Source organism: Diabrotica virgifera, chromosome 9 (genome assembly GCF_917563875.1).
Source record: "Diabrotica virgifera virgifera chromosome 9, PGI_DIABVI_V3a".
NCBI classification, from domain to species: domain Eukaryota; kingdom Metazoa; phylum Arthropoda; class Insecta; order Coleoptera; family Chrysomelidae; genus Diabrotica; species Diabrotica virgifera.
In genome coordinates, this window is record NC_065451.1 from 176,512,789 (window position 1) to 176,535,875 (window position 23,087).

General features: G+C 32.1%; 3 protein-coding genes and 1 long non-coding RNA gene across 5 annotated transcripts in view; 2 read left to right on the plus strand and 2 right to left on the minus strand.

The window, feature by feature from the left end:
* Positions 1 to 6,015, minus strand: part of LOC126891983 (haloacid dehalogenase-like hydrolase domain-containing protein 2) — a 29,729-nt gene extending 23,714 nt beyond the window's left edge. Inside the window, exons 1-2 of one of the 2 annotated variants that reach the window (XM_050661361.1) lie at positions 5,849 to 6,015; positions 1,304 to 1,606 (exon numbers count right to left, since the gene is read on the minus strand). In XM_050661361.1, the coding sequence (XP_050517318.1) occupies positions 1,304 to 1,606; positions 5,849 to 5,934 (389 nt within the window). In that variant the 5' untranslated portion in view covers positions 5,935 to 6,015. Of the gene's footprint in view, positions 1 to 1,303; positions 1,607 to 5,834 lie in introns of both variants that reach the window. The other variant, XM_050661362.1, reaches the window with a different exon arrangement.
* Positions 1 to 23,087, plus strand: part of LOC126891977 (serine/threonine-protein phosphatase 4 regulatory subunit 4-like) — a 206,098-nt gene that overhangs the window by 131,761 nt on the left and 51,250 nt on the right. The window lies entirely within an intron of this gene.
* Positions 13,833 to 16,469, minus strand: LOC126891986 (uncharacterized). Its single transcript, XR_007700641.1, has 2 exons — positions 15,988 to 16,469; positions 13,833 to 14,023 (listed from the first exon to the last, which is right to left on the minus strand). It is a non-coding gene; the product is annotated as an uncharacterized LOC126891986 (long non-coding RNA).
* LOC126891982 (zinc finger protein 235-like) overlaps positions 16,983 to 23,087 on the plus strand; it is a 34,638-nt gene continuing 28,533 nt past the window's right edge. The window contains exon 1 of the mRNA XM_050661360.1: positions 16,983 to 17,426. Within this exon, the coding sequence (XP_050517317.1) occupies positions 17,201 to 17,426 (226 nt within the window). The 5' untranslated portion in view covers positions 16,983 to 17,200. The remainder of the gene's footprint in view (positions 17,427 to 23,087) is intronic.

The window sequence follows — 23,087 nt, forward strand, 5'->3', positions numbered from 1 at the left end:
GACATTAGGTTTGTTCTAGCATCAGTTTCAAACGGTTTGAAACCATCAGCGAATAGTGGACCAGCGCGAGTAGAGGGGTGACTGTATTATGTTTTCTCACTGACCAACTGTTTGCTGACGGTTTCTGACTAGTTTGCTAGAACAAACCTTTTATATTTCAGTTCGTTTAGAGGGCGCCATAAACACTCTAACTTCTTATTGGATTTTATTCTTCTATTCTTATTAGAAATCATTATAATAATAAATAATATCATATGGCATTGTTGCCGGGGAGATCCTTTCGGACAGGTTCCGGCGCAATTTACATCTTTAACCCTGTTTCAAGTAACTAGTGTCGATGTACACACTAGCCCAGGGGGACCGACGGCTTAACGTGCTCTCCGAGGCACGGTGAGACGGCTCGTATCATTTTTAGAAATGAAAAATTGTTTGTCGTTGGCAGGGCTCGAACCCACGTGCACTGACGTATGAGGCCAGCGATAATGCCGTTGCGCTACGGCCGCTCACTTTAGAAATCATTAAAGAGTGTAAATGTGACCGGCCAAACCCGATTTCAGGACAAACTAGTTTAAGCGCGTTAGGATAAACTAGTATGGCCTAGGCCAACTAGTTTGTCCTATCGCGCGTAGGCCAAACTAGTTTGCCCTAGGCCAAATTAGTTTATCCTGATATAATAAAGACTCACACTTCAGGATAAACTAGTACGGCCTAGTCTAAAGCTATTTAGCCGAGTCGAAAGTAATTTAGCGAACATCTAAGGACTTTTACATGCGGCGAATTCCCAAATCACGTCCCAACAGGGATGGCAAAAAATGATACATCGATACATTGTACCATATTATTCATTGAATGAAGATATTGATACATGCTATAAATCAATATATTCTTGTATAATTAAATAATGTAAAAAATAATAAATAAAAGGATGAGGTTTTCCACCCCTAAGAAGGGGTGGGAACCACCGCCAAGATAAAAGCACACATCGGCATAGGGTAGACTTTGAATTAGGAGATAAGTAGAGGCTAGGCCCAAAATTTCATTAAAATCCATTCAGTAGGATAGAATTCGGAGGTAATATCCTATTATTGCTCCCATTGACTGGCGTAATTTCCGTTTAAACAATTATGACCGAAAGTTTAGTAAAAATGACTCAAAATTAGTGAAATCGTATATCAATCAACGCAAGGTGATTCGAGGAATTCAAATATTGCCTTCCGGTTCTACTTTCGATCACTTTGGGTGAAAACCTAGGACTTACGAAGTCCAATTACTTGTTTTAAACAGATCAAGGATATAAATTTACCTGAACGCTTCATTTAATCTATCATAATGAAATTCGGATGGTGCTAAACCCACAACAACAGCATTGGGCATTTCAGTAGGTGGGCAAGCAAGTCCTTCGAAGTCTTCTAGAGCTTCTGGTTCGAGCATTAACATTGGCTTTAACTTACTATCTACAATCAGATTCCTAGCTGCTGTCAGAGAGCTTAAAATGTCATCCTTTTTTATGTCAAATCCTAGACTCTGTAATCTTTCAAATAATACTCTCCTGCTTTCCTTTGTGGTATTTGTGACAAATTTTACATACAGATCTTTTTCTCTCAAGCTAAAATGCATTTGAAAATAAAATATATGTTATAAAATACTGGATGAAATAAAACTTTAGTAAATCATATTATGCATTAGTAAAACAAAGTATATGAACAGTCCAGGGCGCATCTGTTTTGAGATGGACGTTGAGAGGTGACTCAAATTTTTTTTGCAGAAATTGCTTGAAAATAACTCAAATAATAATATTTGAGTTATCCTCCCAAACTGGTCTGGAACATTGTTTAAATAAGCAAAATGTCAAAATATGAAGGAAAAATTCGATTTTTTTATCGGTTTTTGATTCATCATCATTCTCTTTGCCTTATCCCTATGCGGGGTCGACTTCCCTAATTGCATTTCTCCACACAATTCTATCTTGGGTCATATCAATGTTAATCCCCTTTACCAACATGTCCTGCCTTATCGTCTCCCCCCAGGTCTTTGATTATAACTTTAAAACTATTCATTTCTGAGAAAAGTTGTACTGACATAAAAGTTGCGTAATTAAATTTTCTACAATATAGAATTGGTTAAAAATTTAAAAAATAGTCACTCTCGTTGCAAAATAGCAATAATTACGAAAAAAAACATACAAAAACAAGTATTCGCATTTTACGTTTTTCAACCATTTATGCTACATGTAGGACCTTCATATTATACCCAGAAAAACTTTATGATATAGTAAAACAAACTGTAAATTTCATTAAGATCGGTTTAATATATTTTGCAAAATAAAAAAAAATGCATTTTTTTTAATGTTGTAGGACTGAAAATAAAGCAGATAGCAAGTTGAATTTTTTTGCTTATAGAAGTTTACTGTACCTTTCATTTGAAATTTGCAAAATTAAAATACATTAATTACCACGGCGTCAGGAAATTTTTTAAATAAACATTAATTTTTGGTGCTACGCGCAGGACAGCGGTGTTCGATTCACGCAAGTTGATTTCCACCAAAATGTCTTCCAATCTATCTTCCTATCTATCTTCTTACTCTATCTTTTGTTGTATTTTAATATTTTAATTCCACAAAAATCAAACTAATTTTATTATTGCTTGTGAAATATTGTTTAAACAATTGCATATGTTTAAAGATAATAAACTTTTATTCTCTAAGTTAAAATACAGTGTGTCCACGGTTGGGGTACCCAAGAGGAAAAACTTTTTATTTTCGATTTTAGAGAAAAATGTCATTATTGATAAAAAGTTTTGCTTGTTATAAAACCCCATAAAATTAAATAAAATTCAAGTTTTTCAAATCCTGCTTAATTTTGTAGCCAATTTTATGTAAATCCTTATAAATTTTTGCACTAAGTTCGAAATCGTAACAATAATCTAGTGTTGCCAAGCCACAATGTAGCTTAGTAACTGTCAACTCCGATAAATAATTTGCGAATTGTAATTTTTTTCGACCATGTTAAGTGTTTAATAAAGAATTTATCTTGTGATAAATTTCATTATTAAAATTATTGGATTAATATTTATTTAATTAATAAATAATTTGATGATTCAAGGAGAACCACAAAGTCTGGCTTTATAATCCAGAGAAGCGAAAGGGTTGTTCTCCCAAGTTATTATTGTTACAATTTCAAACTTAGTGCAAAAATTTATAGGGATTTACATAAAATTGGCTATAAAATTAAGCAGGATTTGAAAAACTTGAATTTTATTTTATTTTATGGAGTTTTAGAACAAGCTAAAAGCTAAAATTGAAAATAAAAGAGTTTTTCCTCTTGGGCACCCCATCCGTGGACACACTGTATATGAACAAAGAAAGTTTTTGCTAAAAAAAGTGTTATTTCAAAGGATAGAGTATGTGTTTTTATTTTGCAATAAAAAAATGCATTTATTTATATCTAAATGTAATAAAAATTAAAATGTATCAATCATTATCAAAGGTCATAATAATTTGCTGCTAGATAATAGTGAGCAGACTCAGAGACTGAAGAGGCACAAACCATTGGAGCTACCATATAGGTTCTAAGCAGTATGAAGTTAAGTGTAGTGTGGTGCAGTGAAGTACATCCGAATGGGGGTGGGGGTTACAACCCCCAAAAACTCCCCCGGGATACGCCTATGTATAATTGAAATTGAAATTCTTTATTGAAATAGAAATCCTACTAACAATATTTAAATATGAATTTGCTTAATTAAATGTAACATACAATATACAATACATGCAATATTATACAACACATACAGATTTATTAAAAATTATTTTTTTTATCTAGGTAAAATATATGTCTTCAGTAATTTTTTAAAAATTTGAACTGTCAGTGCATTCTTAACACTGGGGGGAAGATGGTTAAATTCATTCATACATTTGTAAAACAGGGATGTCATTGTGCTATGTTTATTAGTTTTTTGAATATCAAAATCTTCAATATTTCTCATGGTATATGAATGAACTTGACCCCTCAATGTAACATATTCATTAAAATATGCAGGCAGCATTCCTTTTTTTAATTTAAAAATGAAAACCATAGTAAGGTAGTAAAGCCTTTGTTGAACTGAAAACCAACCTAAAGTAGAGTACATCCTCTCAATTGGCGTGTAGCGATTGCATCGAAGAATTGTTCTCATACCTCTGTTATACAAAATTTGCAATGATTGAATTGATCCTTTATCACCTAAATATAAAGCACTTGAACAGTAGTCAAAATGGGGCTGAATTATACTTCTAAATACAGTGATCCTTGAAAATAATGATAGATCTTTGCTAATTCTATTAAAGAAAAATAATTTTTTAGATATTTTCTTGCAAATATATTGAAAATGAGGTTTCAGAGAGAGTGTGTTATCTAGTATAAATCCAAGATATTTAATTTCATTGACCCATTTGATGCATTCATTATTAACTTTTAGTTTCAAATTTTCCATACTTATATTATTTAATTTATATCGGCTAGAGACTATCATTGACTTTGTTTTACTCGCATTAAGTTTTAACTTGTTAGCATCCAAAAATATCTCAATTCTTTTTAACAAACACTGCATCCTTCTAACAACCTCCACAATATCATCACCACTGCATACAATTAATGTGTCATCTGCAAAAAGACTAATAAATTCCAGACCCTCAACATAATTTACATCATTGATGAAAATAATAAATAATAATGCTCCAAGTACACTGCCTTGTGATACACCAAAACAATTAGGTAGTTCTGTTGATTTACTTTGGCCTAACTGCACATAATGAGTTCTTTTTGTGAGATATTCGTTAAACCATTTTATAACACTTTGGTTAAAACCGTAGTACCTCAATTTTTTAATTAACAAATCTATGTCTATAGTTTCAAAAGCTCTTCTAAAGTCTAAGAATACAGCTACTACAAATTTATTGTTATCAATAAGTAGTTTCCACTTCGAGATGGTAAGTTGTATTGCTGTTTCACATGAGTGACCCTTTCGAAACCCAGACTGATTGCTGAGAAAAAGATTATTTTTATTAAAGTATTCAATTATTTGGTTGTAAACGGCTTTTTCAAGTACCTTCTCTATACAAGGCAGTGTATTGATTGGTCGATATGCAGATACTTCTGATTTCATTTGGGTTTTTGGGACCGGTGTAATAGAGCTAATTTTTAAGTTTTTAGGAAAGCTTCCACTCTTTAATGAAGAATTAACAAAATTAAGAACAGCATAGCCAGTTGTCTCAAAAGTTTTCTTTAAAAATTGTGAATTGAGTACATTATCTAAATTTTTGCAGGTTTTTAAAGAAAATATTATTTGTTTTAGTTCACATATTGTTAAGGGCTGAAATTCACTCATGTAGTATTCAACTTCAGGTAAACTATTATCAGACCATTCATGAGAGTTGGTAAAGCTAGATACTATCTCCTCAATACTCCTTGTAAAATAAGTATTAAACAAACATGCAGCCTCACTTAATAATTTTGAGCTTTTGACGATCTTTATAGTGAACCTAGTATTAGTAGGTCCATCAAAATAGGCTGTGGTGGCTAGGCCACTTACAGAGAATGAACGAGATGTAGTCATCAAAACACATTTATAACTCCGGATGGAGTAAATAAAAGAGGCAGGACCAGAGCATGGTTTAAGGACCAGGTGGAAGACGACTTAAGAGTGTTAGAGTAAATATAGAGTACAAAGATAAGCAAGGTATGGAAGCTGATCTTAGAACATTCCAAGAGCCACAAGGGGTTGTAGAGCCAATGATGATGATGAAATCATACGCTTAAAAAACAATAAGTTATCTTATACCATAGAGAAATAACAACAACCTTGTTGTTATTACCTCCTCAACGCCTCTACACATCCAGGAATCGCTTGATTTTCAATGTGTAAAGTACCACTTAAATCAATTAAAACAGCTCTAATCATTTTAAGTTTGTTTAAAAAGTACAATTTTCAAAAAATGCCGGTGTAACCTCAAAAAATTTTAAATTTACTTTGACATTGACATGTGACATGACTATTATGTCTAAATCATGACCCACTACTTTATGCCGTGTAATTTGGGTTGTCTATATGAACTTGATTCTAGATATCCTGCGGTGGGATCACGATCGGTAGAATGGTAGAATGCTGACGTCACGTTGCCTAGCAACCGTCGATTATCGCCTGCAAGCGTAAATTTGGTATCACGATGAATAGAATGGTCGTTTCCAGTCGAATTTTATCCCCACCCTTGTAGAATAAAAATCCTCCTCAAACTACCACTTCTTAGCTGTAGAAAGGACGGTTAATCTCTTTCTTTCTCATGTTAATAAACAAAAACAGAACCAATATGGCAATATGACAGATATTTATTTTTCCCGCTTCCGTATTTTTTGTCTTGTTTATTGTTATTGTTTATGTTCACTAATATGTTTTACATAATATTTCAATCAACGGTTTTTCTCATAGACATGTAAAGAAAGTTTCTCGTGGTTTTTCATAGTGACTGTTTTGCAAAAATACAATTAGTTTTTATTTTGAGATAACTAATAGCAGGATAACGAAGCAACAAACCTAAATAACATGTTTGGCTTTCCTTTATTTGGAGACATCAACTTTATTTCTTCGTGATACTGGTACCTTAAACCTGTACAGAATAGAATTTTGTCTCAAAATAGATTGGTGAATGTATCTACTTACACTGTATGTTTCTTAGATGAATAAAACTTTTTTCTACATAATTGTAGGTACATTTTGATTTTATATACTGTTTAACAACCCATACTTATAGTAAATATATAAACCTACCGCTAATAACCCTAGTGGTTGATGCAGATAAAAAAAAGTTTGACCTTCACTGTGATTGTTTTTAATAAGTTATTTAAATTATTTGTAGTTTTTTTATAAAAATTTGTTTGAATTTAATCTTTTGATTAAAATGCTTATTCTTTTGCACATTATTTGTATTCTGAAAGCTTACCTATATAAAGATGTTTAATGCCTGGTTGTTAATTGCTGAGATGAATTAAGAGATTGTTGCACTTTGATTTGACGAATATATTGAAATAAAAATATTATACAAAAACATGTATGCTACACTCAAAGTCTTTAGATGAACTGTTGACTGCGTTCCTTCTTCCTTCGTTGGGATGGCAGAGGGGCAAAGGAACATACATTAAAAGGCGCACACATCAGGGGCGGCGTTGCACAATGGCTCGAACATCCTCCCCACCTTGAAAGGCTCCTTTCAATCATCTAGAGGTAGTGGACATATTTTGTTGAACCCACGTTTAATGATGCCAGTAGAAGTCTTGATTGTAGCTACTCGATTGATGTTGTCCCTTCCAGGATGTACACGGAGTATTCGGCCTAGCTGCCAATGGGTTGGATTGATGTTGTCGTCCTTTATAAGGACCAAGGCTCCATCTGTGAGAGACTCTTGATTTTTCTTCCAGCGTCCCTTGACTTGTAGCTGGGAGATGTACTCGGTTTTCCATCTTGCCCAAAAGCTTTGGCACATCTGCTGGAGAAGCTGGTATCGATTTAGTCTGGTGACCTTTATATCGGTTAGATCTTGGTCTGGAACTGCTATGATTGTTTTTCCAATAAGAAAGTGAGCAGGTGTTAAAGGACTGAGGTCATTAGGATCTGAACTAATAGGAGAAAGAGGGCGTGAGTTTAAAATTGCCTCTATTTGAATTATTAAAGTTTGAAACTCTTCATAAATAAGCGCAGTTTTTGACAAAACTCGTTTTAGATGTAATTTAGATGATTTTACTCCGGCTTCCCAGAGTCCACCAAAATGAGGTGAATAGGGCGGTATAAATTGCCATTCAATTTCTAGGGAATTTGTTAGTGACCATAATTTATCTCTTAATTCATGTGCATTTAAAAGAGATGCTAATTCTCGTTGAGCACCTATAAAATTGCTTCCATTATCTGAGAATATTTTTACTGGTTTTCCTCTGCGGGACACGAACCTTCGTAAGGCTTGTAAAAATGCTTCAGATGAGAGACTTGAAATCAATTCTAGGTGTACGGCCTTGGTACTAAAGCAAATGAAAAGACCTATGTAACATTTAGTGGTTTTGCATCCACGACCTTTTTTGTCTTTTATGAGAAATGGACCTGCATAATCAACACCCGTTATTGTAAATGGACTAGAAGGCATTACTCTAGCGCTAGGAAGATTTCCCATTATAGGCTGAATGGTTTTTGTATTAAATCTAAAGCATCTTACACACTTTCTGACAGTAGCACGAGCTAAGTTGCGACCGGATGTGGGCCAGTAAATATCTCTTATAGTATTGAGAAGTAACTGAGCACCACCGTGTAGTAATATAAGATGTTGTTCTTGAAACAATAGTTTTGTGAAATGATGATTCCCATTAATTAGAATGGGGTGTTTTTTATTGAAATTGTAGTCAGAATACTTGAGTCTACCGCCAACGCGCAAAATATTCTGACGATCTAGAAATGGAGTGAGACCACATAACCTATTCTTTGATGCCAGGTACTTGTTGTTTGATAAATCTTTAATTTCGTTACAGAATGATTGATTTTGACTAACTTTGATCAATGCATTTAGAGAATACTTTAGCTCCGATAATGTCAAAACACCGGTGTTGCGATTATTTCTGTTAGCACAATTATTTACAAATCTGAAGATGTAACTCGTGACTCTACACATCTTAGAGAAATTAGAGAATCGATCAAACGGAAAGCTCAAAATATCTGGTACATTTTGAGCTAATAGAGTTTGAGTTTTTAGCTCTGGTAGGTGGTCTACTTTAAATTGTTCATTGGGCCAAAATTGTGAGCCTAGAATTATCCAAGATGGACCATGCCACCATGTTTCAGAATTTAATATTTGACTGGGAAACATGCCTCTTGAAATTAAATCTGCTGGATTCTCCTTGGTTGAAATATACTTCCACTGGTAATTTTTCGTTAATGATTGTATTTCCGACACACGGTTACCTGTGAAAGTTTTTAGTAAATTTGGACTGGTTCTTACCCAAGCCAGCGTTATAGTTGAATCGGACCAAAGGAAATATTGATTAAATTTTAGATTTATGGAAGTCTGAACTTTATCAACTAGGCGAGCCAATAGCAAGGCACCGCAAAGTTCTAGACGAGGAATACTGACTGTTTTTACAGGTGCAACCTTGGATTTTGCACACAACAAACTTACTTGTACCTTGCCATTTTTATCGGAACTCCTAATGTATACACAGGCACCATATGCACGTTCTGATGCATCACAGAAGCCGTGCAACTGCAATTCTGCTGGATTGCATAATATAGCATGCCGTGATATTGACAAATTGTTCAATAGAGGAAGTTCGTTTTGCAAGCTGATCCATTTAGAATAGAGTTCTTCAGGTAGATTGTCATCCCAGGATAATTTATTGCACCATAGGTTTTGCATAATGATTTTACCTATGATAGTACATGGGCTTAATAGACCTATAGAGGATCAAAGATTTTTGATATTGAAGATAAAATGGATCTCTTAGTGATTTTTTGTTTAGAAAAATTTGTATGGATATGATAGAATAAACTATCATTCGAACACGACCATATTAGTCCTAAAGTCTTGGTCTTATTATCATCGCTTGGAAACTCTAAAATGTCGAAAGCTGAATCAGAATTTGATATATCCTTTAGAACTTGTGAGTTGTTGGAACACCATTGTCTCAGGTGAAAACAACCGGTCTCTAATACCTTGGATACATTGCTGCAAATCTCTTGAGCCTCTTGAATAGAATCAGCTCCGGTTAGCATATCGTCGACATAAAAGTCTTCCTTGATTATTCTTGCAACCTTTGGCTTGGAATCTTTAATCTCATTTGCTAATTGTACCAAACAACGTATAGCGAGAAAACTAGCTGAAGCTTGACCGTAGGTGACAGTGTTTAACTCGTACGTTTGTAAAGGTTTTGAAGGATCTTGACGCCATATGATCCGCTGCAATGGTCGCTGTTCTGGATTTATTAGGACTTGTCGATACATTTTAGCGATATCAGCAGACACGACATAGGCATATTTTCGAAACCTCAAAAGTATAGAAAATAGGTCGTGTTGAAGAATAGGTCCTATTAGTTGAATATTATTTAAAGATATTCCATTGGTAGTAGGAGCAGATGCATCGAAAACAACGCGTAGTTTTGTAGTAACGGAAGATTCTTTTGTTACTCCATGATGAGGTATATAGTATTGACATTGACCATCATTTTGGTCTAATATAGCTGACATGTGATTAAGTTTCTCGTATTCGGTCATAAATTCAATGTATCGTGATTGCAATGTAGGATTTTTGACCAAACGTCTTTCAAGAGCATAGAATCGTTGCTCCGCGTGAGTTCTTGATTCGCCTAAGCTTTCTGGTCCTTGTTTTAAGGGTAGATTTACAACAAATCGCCCTTTGGTATTTCTTGTTGTAGTTGTTTTGAATATTTCCTCACATAAAATCTCATCTTGTGAAAAAACCTTGTGATTATCTAGTTCTTCAAGCTCCCAAAATCTAGCGAGAGCTTGAGACAGTTCTTGATTGGCACTAATATTGCATGAAACCGTATTGGTACTAGCGGCTCCAAGACTTCCGGAAACAATCCATCCAAGTTTAGTTTCTTGTAGATGGGGCTTATTTTTCCCTAAGGATATCTTGTTGGCACCTAGAAGTTGCCAGAACAGATCCGCTCCAATAAGCATATCAATTGAAGAGGGTTTGAAAAACTCGGGATCTGCAAGTTTGATATTGTGGGGAAATTGCAACTCGGAGATACTAAGAAGATTAGCTGGCACATAACCCGTAATTTCTGGTAAGATATAGCAAGTCAAATTGGCCTGGAAGGTATTATCTTTGGATTTGATTGATACCTGGCACTTGGTTTTGACAGAAGAAATGTTATTGGTTATGCCGAATATTGACAAATTAGTGTTTTGAGTGTGAAGATTGAGTTTTTGTTGAATGGCTTCTGTTATGAAGGAAGTTTGGGATCCGCAATCAAGGAGAGCTCTAATTGAGTGAAGATTGTTTTGATTGTCACAAATGAGAACGTATGCGGTAGATAATAAAACCTGTCCTACCGATATAGAATTAGATACGCTGCTATTTAGTACATTTGTGCTCCCTTCACCTGAGCATTGCTCACTTAACGGAGTGCCATTTTTATCGTCATGGAGAAGTGTATTATGTTTTGATTTGCACTTCTTACATGGACCCAATTTGCACTTATGTTTAGTGTGTCCTTCTCTTAGACAATTAGGGCATAATGTTTGCTGTTTGATTAACGAACTGGATTCTATCGCAGACCGAAAGTTTTAGGAAATCATTGCATTTGTATATTGAATGTTCACCCTTACAAAATGAACAAGTATAGTGTCTAGACATGAAAACCTTTGTTGTCTTCGCGGTCCGAGAAACCTGATGTGATTTATTATTGTGTGTTAGGTGAAATATTATTTTTGTAATTTAAAGAGTCTACAAAATTAGCTCGCTCACGCAAAAATGTCAGAAATTGTTCCAAAGTAGGTGATTTGGTTGTATTACGCGTTTGTCTCGTCCAATCGCTGAGAGATGCGTTGTCGATTTTTTGACAAAACCAAAATATTAACAAACAATCCCAATTTTGAATAGATTGACCTAATTGCTGTATTGCTCCCAAATGTTTTGAGATATTGTCAGCTAATTGTTGTAACTTATCATGCGAACCCTTGTAAATAGATTCCAAAAGAAATAAAGCACCTATGTGATCATGCAATAGTTTTTTAGTATTGTCGAATCTTTCGCACAACGTATCCCATGCTACTGTAAAGTTATCCGCGGTGTACCGAATGTTGCTTATAGATGCCGCAGCATTGCCTTCTAGAGCACCCCGCAAATAGAAAAACTTTTCAATATTGGTTAGGTTATTGTTCTGGTGAATAATGCTAGTAAACGAGTCACGGAACTCGAGCCACTGTTCAAACTGTCCGCTGAACTTTTTTAGAGAAATATCCGGCAGCTTTATACCACCTGATCGACCTGGTGCACATGTGGAACCGTCGTGATTTTTTAACAATAATTTTGCTGTAGCTATAATATTATAAAATTTAGTTTCAAATGAATCCAGCTCTTTGCCGAGTTCATCTAGTGCAGCATTGTCAGATAATAATTCAATATCGCTATTAATATTTTTAAATTCTATTAGTAGATATGCAGAATCATTGACTCTCTCTTTTAGGGTAAAAATATCTAAATCTGTTAATTTGTCTTTGCTGAGTGTATCTAAATATTTTTCAAAACTTGTCAGAGAGCGTTCGATGGTAGCTCTTTTTTGTTTTAAAATTTTTAAATCTGAATCAGACATTTTAATTAGATAAAATAAATTTAATTAAATAATAAAGATTTTAATTATTAATAAAAACCAGAAAAAATTCAAAATGAATTATATTTGATTATTTGTGTTAATTCTAATTAAATTTTATTTCAATTTTCTATTTAAATTTATTTAATTAATTTCTATTAATAACAAAGAAAATTTAAAATGAATTCGATTTAATAAAAGGAAAAGAAAAAAAATTATGAATTCGCCCTGTATAAAACTGTATTATAAAATATAACATGCAACCCTATGCATCGGCAATTAAAAACAGATAAAATATTTGGTAAACATCTGTGAGGGTGTAAGGAAATATATTTGAGACTCACTTTCTTTATCGCTGCGCTGCCTGGCTCGCTGGGGCACTCAAGAAGGGTCGGTGTCGATTCTAAAAATAGCTCTCGTCTCGGGATGTGGAATGATGAGTTTAAAATCGACTATTTGGCGGCCCTTAATGTTGGATTTGTGAATGTATTTTTTTTAATTAATACACTTAATTAGTATTTATTGCACTGGAACGCATCCGGCTCGAAGGACCATGGAATGATGTTAATTGCTGAGATGAATTAAGAGATTGTTGCACTTTGATTTGACGAATATATTGAAATAAAAATATTATACAAAAACATGTATGCTACACTCAAAGTCTTTAGATGAACTGTTGACTGCGTTCCTTCTTCCTTCGTTGGGATGGCAGAGGGACAAAGGAACATACATTAAAAGGCGCACACATCAGGGGCGGCGTTGCACAATGGCTTGAACACTGGTTGCACCAACAGATCTTAAACTTTAGACGTGCCTTAAGCTCAGATTGCGAAATATATGTATGTGTGGCATCATTGAGTCTTAGATCAGTTTTCAGCTTGGCACAATGGATTATTTAATTTATTTAGATAAGAATCGAAAATTATGGTGCAATGTGAGTGAAACTTAAAGCGGCCATATCTATGAGCTGAGCTGAGTTTAAGATTTGTTGGTGCTACCAGGCATAAGTTTAGTTAATAAAAATATATGATTTACTATTTTATTGGGAAAAAGCCACAATTTAAGTGAAAAATGAAATTTATTGATGTTTTAACTTCCACTTCCGAAGCAGTTATCGAAATATAAAATATAAATTAATATAATCAATTTTAATTCAACTTATTAATGAGTACTAAAATATTAATTAAGATTTTGTATTTCAATAACGATTTCCGACTTGGAAGTTGAAACGTTAATAAATTTTATTTTTAACTAAATCGTGGAATATTTCACAATAAAATAGTATATTGCATACGATATCACAAAGAAGCAGCTTCAGAACAATATAAAAATATATGTAAATTAACTACAGAGGACAGTCTGACTTTTACAAAATTAACCTTAATTTTTGTGAAATATTTTTTCTCAAAAAATGCATTGTTTCTGCAGAAAAACCTCAGAATGCTCTTACTATTATCATTATAATTTTCAGGTTGAAATAAAAATCAATAATGGGTAAAACATAAACTTTATTTAAACTGAAGAAAACATAAAAACAAATATAATCCATGAACATTATAAAAATAACATAAAGACAAATCTTCATAACAAAGTTGTAGTACTTCTCTATTACATCCAAAACATTTTCTTTCATAGGACTGAAAAAGCACACAGTATTGTCTTAACATTGTTTCATACCAAGACTAAAATAAGAACAAAGAATAAATCACAAATAAACCACAAATTTATGTAAATTGAAAAATAATGCAATTTTACTCTCTATGGCCAGTTTCACCAACAACAAATAAATCAGTGAATAGTTTGATAATTTAAAATTAAATTGACAAATTTTCTTTATATAGATATTTAAAGTGAGATTAACTCGTCAATTCATTTGAAGAGTAAATATTTATTTGATGAATAAATAAAATAAGTACTATTTGACGTTAGAGAAACATAGTTGTGTCAGTTTTATCAGTTGAATAATTTTATTCATCGAATAAACTACTATTCATCTTTGGTGAAACTGGCCATTAGTCAATGAAGCTTTACAATTATTATTTCTAGTGCAAAAATAAGTAATAATATTAAACTACTTATAAAAATTATTATGAAACTTTAAATAAACATTTCTTTAAGATATTTGATCAATGCATCCATAAAACAAAAGTTTTATGTTCAAAATACTTCATAATAAGATATAAAGCTTCACCGTCCAGCAAAGATAACTAAGAAGTGAAAGTAATCTTTGCCAGAATAGAAATGGAAAATGCTTTGATCTCTATTTTAAACGATCTGCTGCAAAAAAGTTTTACATTTGAGTTTCTCCACATCATGTGTTGCACCTCCCCATCTAGCATCGATGTTTAAAATTTTTAAGTCTGGATCACACACCTAAAAGATTGTAATTTTTTACTTATTCTTTATTTTGTTAGTCAAAGTTTTTTCAACACAAATATCAACAAATACTACAAATTTTTGTGATATTTGCAATATAATATATTATGTGATAATACATTATTTTTATAAATTGATTATTGGCAGCATATAGTACATAATATAATATTACAAGTAAGTAGTGTTATATAACGAGTGTTACAATTTCTACATTTTTAGAAAGATAACTTTTCTATTAAGATAGTTATGTTCCCGTTCCGTTGGAGCAATTATAGCAACATGTGTGCAAACTATGGCCCCTACACAGCCAGGAAAGTTAAACTTCTGCATAAATTTTCTTTTAAAATTCTCTTTTTGAACGAATGTAGTAGGAAAGATAATCGACTCTTCACTTAGATGTTCAATTGTTAAATTTGTTACATCATTTAAACGGTTGCTAACAGTATTTTAGGCAATTGATATAGTAGTTATATATAGGCATAAAGTGAAACGTACGCCGATGTGTTTAGTATATTAGTATACAAAATGTATATACACATCAACGTTCATTTCACTTTATGTTTTGACTTAATTTGTTTGAAAATGAATCGCTACACGTGGGAAAAGTTATAGCGGACGAAAAATAACTGATAGCTCTGACCGACTACTCTTTGATAGGAACTTATTGCATAAAAATAAGTGAGGTAAAAATTTACAGTGAAGGCTCAACACTGCTTGGATGAACGGATTATCACATATTATGAGGTATAAGCCTCTCAAAAAAATAGTTCACCATGTCTGTTGTTAATATAAATAAATCTACAAACTCCTAAAGTAAATGCATCACTTTCCCTTCTCATTATTGTCCTCTATATTATACCTATTTATTTCGTTTCTTAATTGCTCATTTCTTTGTATATGAGCAGGAAGCATCTAAAAGTCGAACTATATCAGTATTTAATATAAACATCAAAATATATTAATAATAATTAATAATTAAATAGTTCACTATGTCTGTTGTTGATATAAATAGATCTACAAACTCCTAAAGTAAATGCATCACTTTCCCTTCTCATTATTCTCCTCTATATTATACCTATTTATTTCATTTCTTAATTGCTCATTTCTTTGTATATGACCAAGTATCCGAGCAGGAAGCATCTGAACGTCGAACTATATCGGTATTTAATATAAACATCAAAATATATTAATAATAATGATATGAACCTACAACTTATTAATGTGTTATTTTTCCTTTACAGTAACAGGAATTTATAGAAAAAATACCTACATAAAAATACCTTAATATAACAATGTTCTCTAGTCACAGGTAAAATTTAAAAATTTAGTGATTTCTAATAAAATAGTTCCAAACAACCCAAGACAAAAATATACAAATTGAAAATAATCACAAATTATAATCTTTCTTTAGGTTAACTTTTTGAATACAACCACCACAAAATAAAGACAACCACACGTCAAACAGCAATATTTTTAAGAAGAAGAAGCGATATTTTTAACATGGCTAGTAGAATATCCGAACATTGCCGAGCACCGATTCTACTTTCCCAAGCGTGTTAACGTGATACCAAAATTGTCGATTGTAGAATTATTTTTGTGACATCAGCATTCTACCATTCTACTGATCGTGATCCCACCACAGAACTCTCTTTTAAAACCAAAGCATTTGACTAATTTTAAAATTCCCGCTAAAAGGAAAAAGGTAAATCTGGCAACAGTGCCGTCCTTTGCTGGACATTTCAGTGTTGCCAATGTCCGGATAATTATCCGATTTTCGGATAATTTCGTGGACCATCGGATAATTTTCGGATTGAACAATTTTTTGGATAATTTCGGATAATTGAAGGTCTTATTGTTATGTTTTTTATTTAAATAAATATATGTCTATTAACCATACAAGTTTTCTTGCCATTACCATTTATCATCTACCGTGATATGGAAGAGAGGGGATATGACATACGGTGAAGTAGATGGGCTCGATTCCTCTGTCAAAAACGCACTATCCAAAATGGCGGAACAACTCTTTTGTAGTATATTCTGTTCCACATAAAATATATAATTATAATAAATGATTAATAATTTTAATAGTTAATTAATAATATTCCATAATTTAACATAAAAACCTGCCCGTCGCCATATTGGACACGACATTGTGTCAAGTCAAGGTCATCTACCAATGTACAAATGTCAACTGTCAATGTCAATTGTCAGATTCGGATAATTTCGGATATTTGGCTCACAACATTCGGATAATTTTTATTTTTACATTGGCAACACTGGGACATTTACTCTCCCTCGAAATAGTCGGTTGGTATTTTGGTAAAATAAAAAATAGTAATAAAAAAATAATAAAAATAATGCTGCAGCTGCAGCTGCATACTGTTCTTTTATAATATGCGTTATCGTTATATTTTCTTAATGTGAGTGAATTTTTGTGTAAAATTATTATTGGCATTCAAAAAGTCAAGGTCAAGTGTAATAAAATGGAAGTAAAACAAGGCAGTAGCCAGAAAACATGTAAAATAGAAATAGAGTATAATGATTTGGATGATGCTCCTTTGGATGGCTTTAAATGTGAAATTAAGGATGAATCTAATAGGCACGACACATATGATTCTTTGGATTTAAAGAAATGTCCCATAAATACTGAAATAGAAAAACATGGAAGTAAACTCGACCCATTTGAAGAAGAGGAAAAAACTGAAAAAAGTTAGTATAAAATATTTAGTACAGTAAAACCTCAATATAACGGACTTAGGATATCATCATCATCAATGGTGCTACAGCCCTATCGAATAGTGATGTTGATTAATGTTACTTTCAAGTATTCCTTACAAATCGTTTTTGTATAAAGTAATTATTTACAGTATTCCTTACTATGATTACTTTTGTATTTGAGTACCAGTAATCATATCGAGAATCGTATTTCTCAGCATCACACAACACTTTTTTCTATGTTTCTCAGTAGGTAGGTATTTTCATAAATGAGGGGGTGGGGGGTATTTTGTATAGGTATTCTGATATAACAAGGACCTTCACCAATCTGTTTAAGGGATAAAAATGATTTGATTACTATGATTACTTTTGTTACCTTTGTATTTGAGTACCGGTAATCATATCGAGAATCGTATTTCTTAGTAGGTGGGTATTTTGTATAGGTATTTCGATATAACAACGACCTTCACCAATCTGTTTAAGGGATAAAAATGATTTGATTACTATGATTACTTTTGTTACTTTTATATTTGCGTATTGGTAATCATATCGAGAATCATATTTCTCAGTAGGTAGGTATTTATTTTGTATATAGGTATTCCGATATAACAACGACCTGTTTAATGGAGAAAAATGATTTGATCTGTAAAATCTAAAATGCCCGGCTTTATTTTTATTTTCATTCTGTGAATTATCTACTATCTAATCTACATCAGCAAATCACGTAGATGTAGATAAAAATATAGGGTTCTCCCATTCGAACTTTGTTATTAACATACATTACATATTTTATGTATACCATTATACCTCCCTTTCATCATTATACATGTCTCATCTTTTATCTTCTCACCTCACCCTCACACCCTTAAAACGCTTCATACTGATAACGATATTCGATAACACTCATAAAATACCGGTCACATCCATTACTCACTGGGATACGATTGGTAGAAAGTAATCAAGTGTACTAGTTGTAGATACAATAGTCGTTACTCGCTCTGATACAATTGGTACGAAGTAATCAGAGAAATCAAAGTATAGTATCTCTGTATAGTAATTGTTACTTTTGGTATTTGTAAGTAAAGAGTACTTTGTAACTAATAGATACTTTTTCAACATCTCTACTATCGAAGAGCCTCAACCTTCCCAAGTCTATTATGCCAGTCTGTCCTATCTATTGCCAGTTTGCTGCACCTATTTTTCTCCCATCCCCATCTACACCATCTTTCCATCTGAGTTTTGGCCTACCCCTATTTCTACTTCCCACAGGTTGTGACATAAGGATTCTTCTAGGAGGGTTGTTCGGCTGTGATCTTCTTTCATCTTTAGGGTGAGTAAAGAGCATAAAGATATTTTTATTCATACCAAAAATGAGTACCTAATTCTCACAACAAACTTTACAAAAGACTACCTACTCAAGCCAAGTATCCACTTCTGATTTTTATTCTTACCACGTGGAGTATGTCCTCCAATGCTCATTTTACAATGTTATAATCAACTAAAGCTTTGAATTATTAGTTACGCTAACTTTCGGATAATCCGAACTTTTAGGAATCTGAACAGGCTGTCCCCCCATTAGTTCGGATTTGCGGGATTCTACTGCATTTAGTTTATATTTTAACTACAGTTTATTTTTTAAACAACATCATTTTCCCTTCCCTATCCTTGATTGGTCGATTAGGTTCATATCGCCTAGTGAGAACAATAGTGGCGAAACTAGAAAATTAACGTTTTTGAGTTAAGTCCATCAATCGACATCTAAATATGCCCTCTTTTATGTGCAATATCGGCTAACCATTATTTAATTTCCTTATTACTAGAGGGCGCCTACAAGTCTTTATGGTATTGTGAATTTGTCAAATATTTTGATGCATTAACGACGAAAGCACACCAAACTTAATATCAATACTGGCGAATCTGTAATTACGCCGTGCCTACATGTATTTGAAATATTAGATATTTTATTCAAGATAGTAGTACAATGTGCAATAGTGGCGAATAATCACTTTTGTCTGTGTGGTTGTTTTTGCTTTTGTGTTTTTTTTATGATGTAATTTACTCATTGATAGAACACTTTGTTCCACTTAAGAAATATAAGATCTCTACCTTTCCCTCTTGGTTCTCCTCAGAGCTGCGTAACCTAATTGTATGTAAAAAACAGGCCCTCAAACAATATAAATGTAGAGAATAGATATTACAAATCATTTACAAAAATCAAATATAACTAAGCAACATCAAATGAAATTAAACAAACTTTAAATAAATTTACAACATATAATACCATACAATACCCACCCATAAAATTAACATAATAAAGTATTACATCACTTGTTTCTAATATACAGCTTAAGTTTGGTTTTAAAAGATTTTAGTGACATTGTATTTTTTAATTCACCTGGTAGAGCGTTAAACTCATTAAAACCCCTGAATACTAATGAATTCATCGTCATTCTATAATTTGTTTTTGCTATGTAAATATTCCCCATATTCCTTGTAGAATAATCATGCACATTTTTATTGTACACTATAAACTGCTTAAAGTAATCTGGAGCTACATTATTAAGTATTTTATAAACCAAAATCATTGTATAATAATACAGTTTCTCTTCAATTGTGAACCAACTTAAAGCCTGTAGCATATATGATACAGGTGTAAGTCGATTTGTTTTCAATATAATTCTCATGCCACGATTTTGTAGTTTTTGTAGTTGATTGAGTTTATTTAAATTAAACATATACAATATAGTTGCGCAGTACTCAAAATGTGGCTGAATAATTGAATTAAAAACTGTAATTTTAGCTTGAGTCGATATATTTTGTGATATTCGGCTAAAAAAATATAGTTTTTTCGTTATTTTACGGACAATATAATCAAAATGATGATCAAAATTCAAACAACTGTCAATTTGAAACCCCAAATATTTAACACATCTTACAATATCAATCTTTTCATTTTTTACTTGTAGCAGAATGTTATCCGTATTTAATTGGCTATATTTGTATTTTGTTGTAAAGATCATTGCTTTAGTTTTGGAAATATTTAATTTTAATTTATTTGATGCCAAGTATTTAGCCATTTTTTCTAATGTATTATTCATTTTTTGAATCGCTACTTCAAGGTTAGTATCACTACAAGCTACAAAAGTATCATCCGCAAAAAGATTAATAAATTCACTTTCTACATATAGGTCTATGTCATTTAGATACAATATAAATAAGAGAGGCCCCAATACGCTGCCTTGTGGTACCCCAACATTGATATAATGTTCAGAGGATAATGCCCCATCAAAACGTACTATCTGCTTCCTATCACTAAGATAATCACTTAGCCATTTGTGTACTTTACCTACAAACCCATAATTTTGTAGTTTTGTTAGGAGTATTTGGCGATCAATGGTTTCAAAGGCTCTTTTAAAATCAGGAAAAACACCTACTATGTATCGGTTTTTATCAATATCGTTTTTAAGTTTACAGAGAGTCAATTGTAAAGCTGACTCACATGAATGTTTCTGTCGAAAACCGGACTGATTATTTATTAAAATTGAATTTTTTCCTACGTGTTCTAGTAGTTGGTCATAAACTGCTATCTCTAATATTTTTTCAATTGGGGGTAATGTGTTAATGGGCCTAAATTCACTAGCTTTATTTGTATTCAAAATCTTCTGAATAGGAACAATTGTACTCACTTTCAAAAGTGTAGGAATTCTACCTGTCATTAGAGAAGTGTTTATAAAATTCAGTATAACGTGACCAATCGATTCAAAAATTTCCCTCACCATCCTTGAATTTAATATTTCATGTATGGAGAACTTGTTGTCCATACTATAAACTATTTTACGTAAGTCTAACATTGATAGTGGTTTAAATTCACTCAAATTTAAATATAAATTATTATTGGTATTGGTCCAGAAATTTATTGAATCAATATTTTCGACAATATTTGTTATACTCCTGACAAAATATTTGTTAAAATTTTCTGCAATCTCCAAACGTTCTCTTAATACATTATGCTCCGCATCTATATCAAAACATATACAGCTAGGAATATCAAAGTTTTTAACATTAATTAAATTTTTTAATGTTTTCCACATTTTGTTTGGATCATTTTTAAACCTATCAATTTTCTCCAGATAATACTTATCTTTTTTAGCTTTTAATAAATTAACGACATGGTTTCTATGAGTTTTAAACAATGACCATTTATTTTGTTTCTCATTTTCCCGGCAATTTTTGAACTCCTTATATGTTTTATCACGAATTCTAATTTGATTAAACACCTCATTATCAAACCATGGTATATTTGATTTATATTTACACGATTGAATAGGCGCAGTATTATTAATTTCTTTTTCGCAATTAGTTATAATTTCATGAAAGATAGTGTCAATATTTGTTGTATTTAAGTTCCAATTAACCATCATTAAGTTAGTTTTAATAGTGTTTAAATTGTTTTCATTTATATTTCTATATTTTTTTATGATACTGTCAGTAGCTGTTGTATTAAATAAATTGAGAGAAATAATAGAATGGTCAGTTACTTTTGGACAATCATGCACATTTACTGAAATATTATTTTGGTTTGTTAAAACAAAGTCGACTAATGTTTTACTGGTTTCGGTAATGCGAGTTGGTTTTGTTACAAGCTGATTTAAGCCATATATTGAAACTAGATTTTTAAACTTTATAGTATAAAAACTATCACTAAGAAAATCAAGATTAAAATCACCTACTAATACACACTTATTATTCCTAGACAATACACTATCACATATTTCTTCAAAATCTTCCAAAAATTTCGCATCTGAACTTGACGGCGAGTGGTAAAGACATCCAACAATCCAAGTGGTAGAAATTAAATTTATCCTTATAAATCTACACCAGTAATTACCATGTAAGACAAATGACTTAACATAAGAAAATTCATAATTATTCTGAATATATAACAATACACCACCAGTGTACCTACTATTTGAATCACATCTAATACATTTATAATTTTCTATCATGATCTCTTTATCATATATATCTTGCGTGGTTCTTGCTTCACTTAACAAAATTAATTTTGGGTTATAGTTTGCAATGCTTGTTCTTATTTGATCAATATTTTTTAAAACGCTTTGTGCATTTAAATATATAATATCGGTATTAAAAAGTAAATTAGGGTCTGCATTTAGTTTTTTTCATCAATTGAAGTTGAATTGCTAACAGTATTTGGTTTATTATTTATAAATTTAGGGACAATGGTAGGCCTATTGTTAATATATTTAATAGTTTTTGTTAAGTCACCTGCTCTAATCAATTCATCAAGTTGATTCTTTACAGTAAAATAATAATCTCTTTGTCTTTTGGTTTGATCAGCAAAAATCTTGATTCCAGGAATGTTTATTGATGCTTTATTTTTTAGGACCTTTAGGGCATCTTCACTTGATTGGAGGATAACTTTGATGGGACGAGTTTTTTTGTTATCAAACTTACCCAACCTAAACAATTTTAAATTATTTGAGTCCACTGGGAAGTCCTTCAAAATGTTTGTTATTGTTTCACTGTCTTCTTTAGTACGATCTGCTTGAGTCGGTTTATTCGATTCATTTATGTTAAAGACAATAATATTAGATGTCCTATTTTGTCGATCCATCACTTCATAAATAACATCCT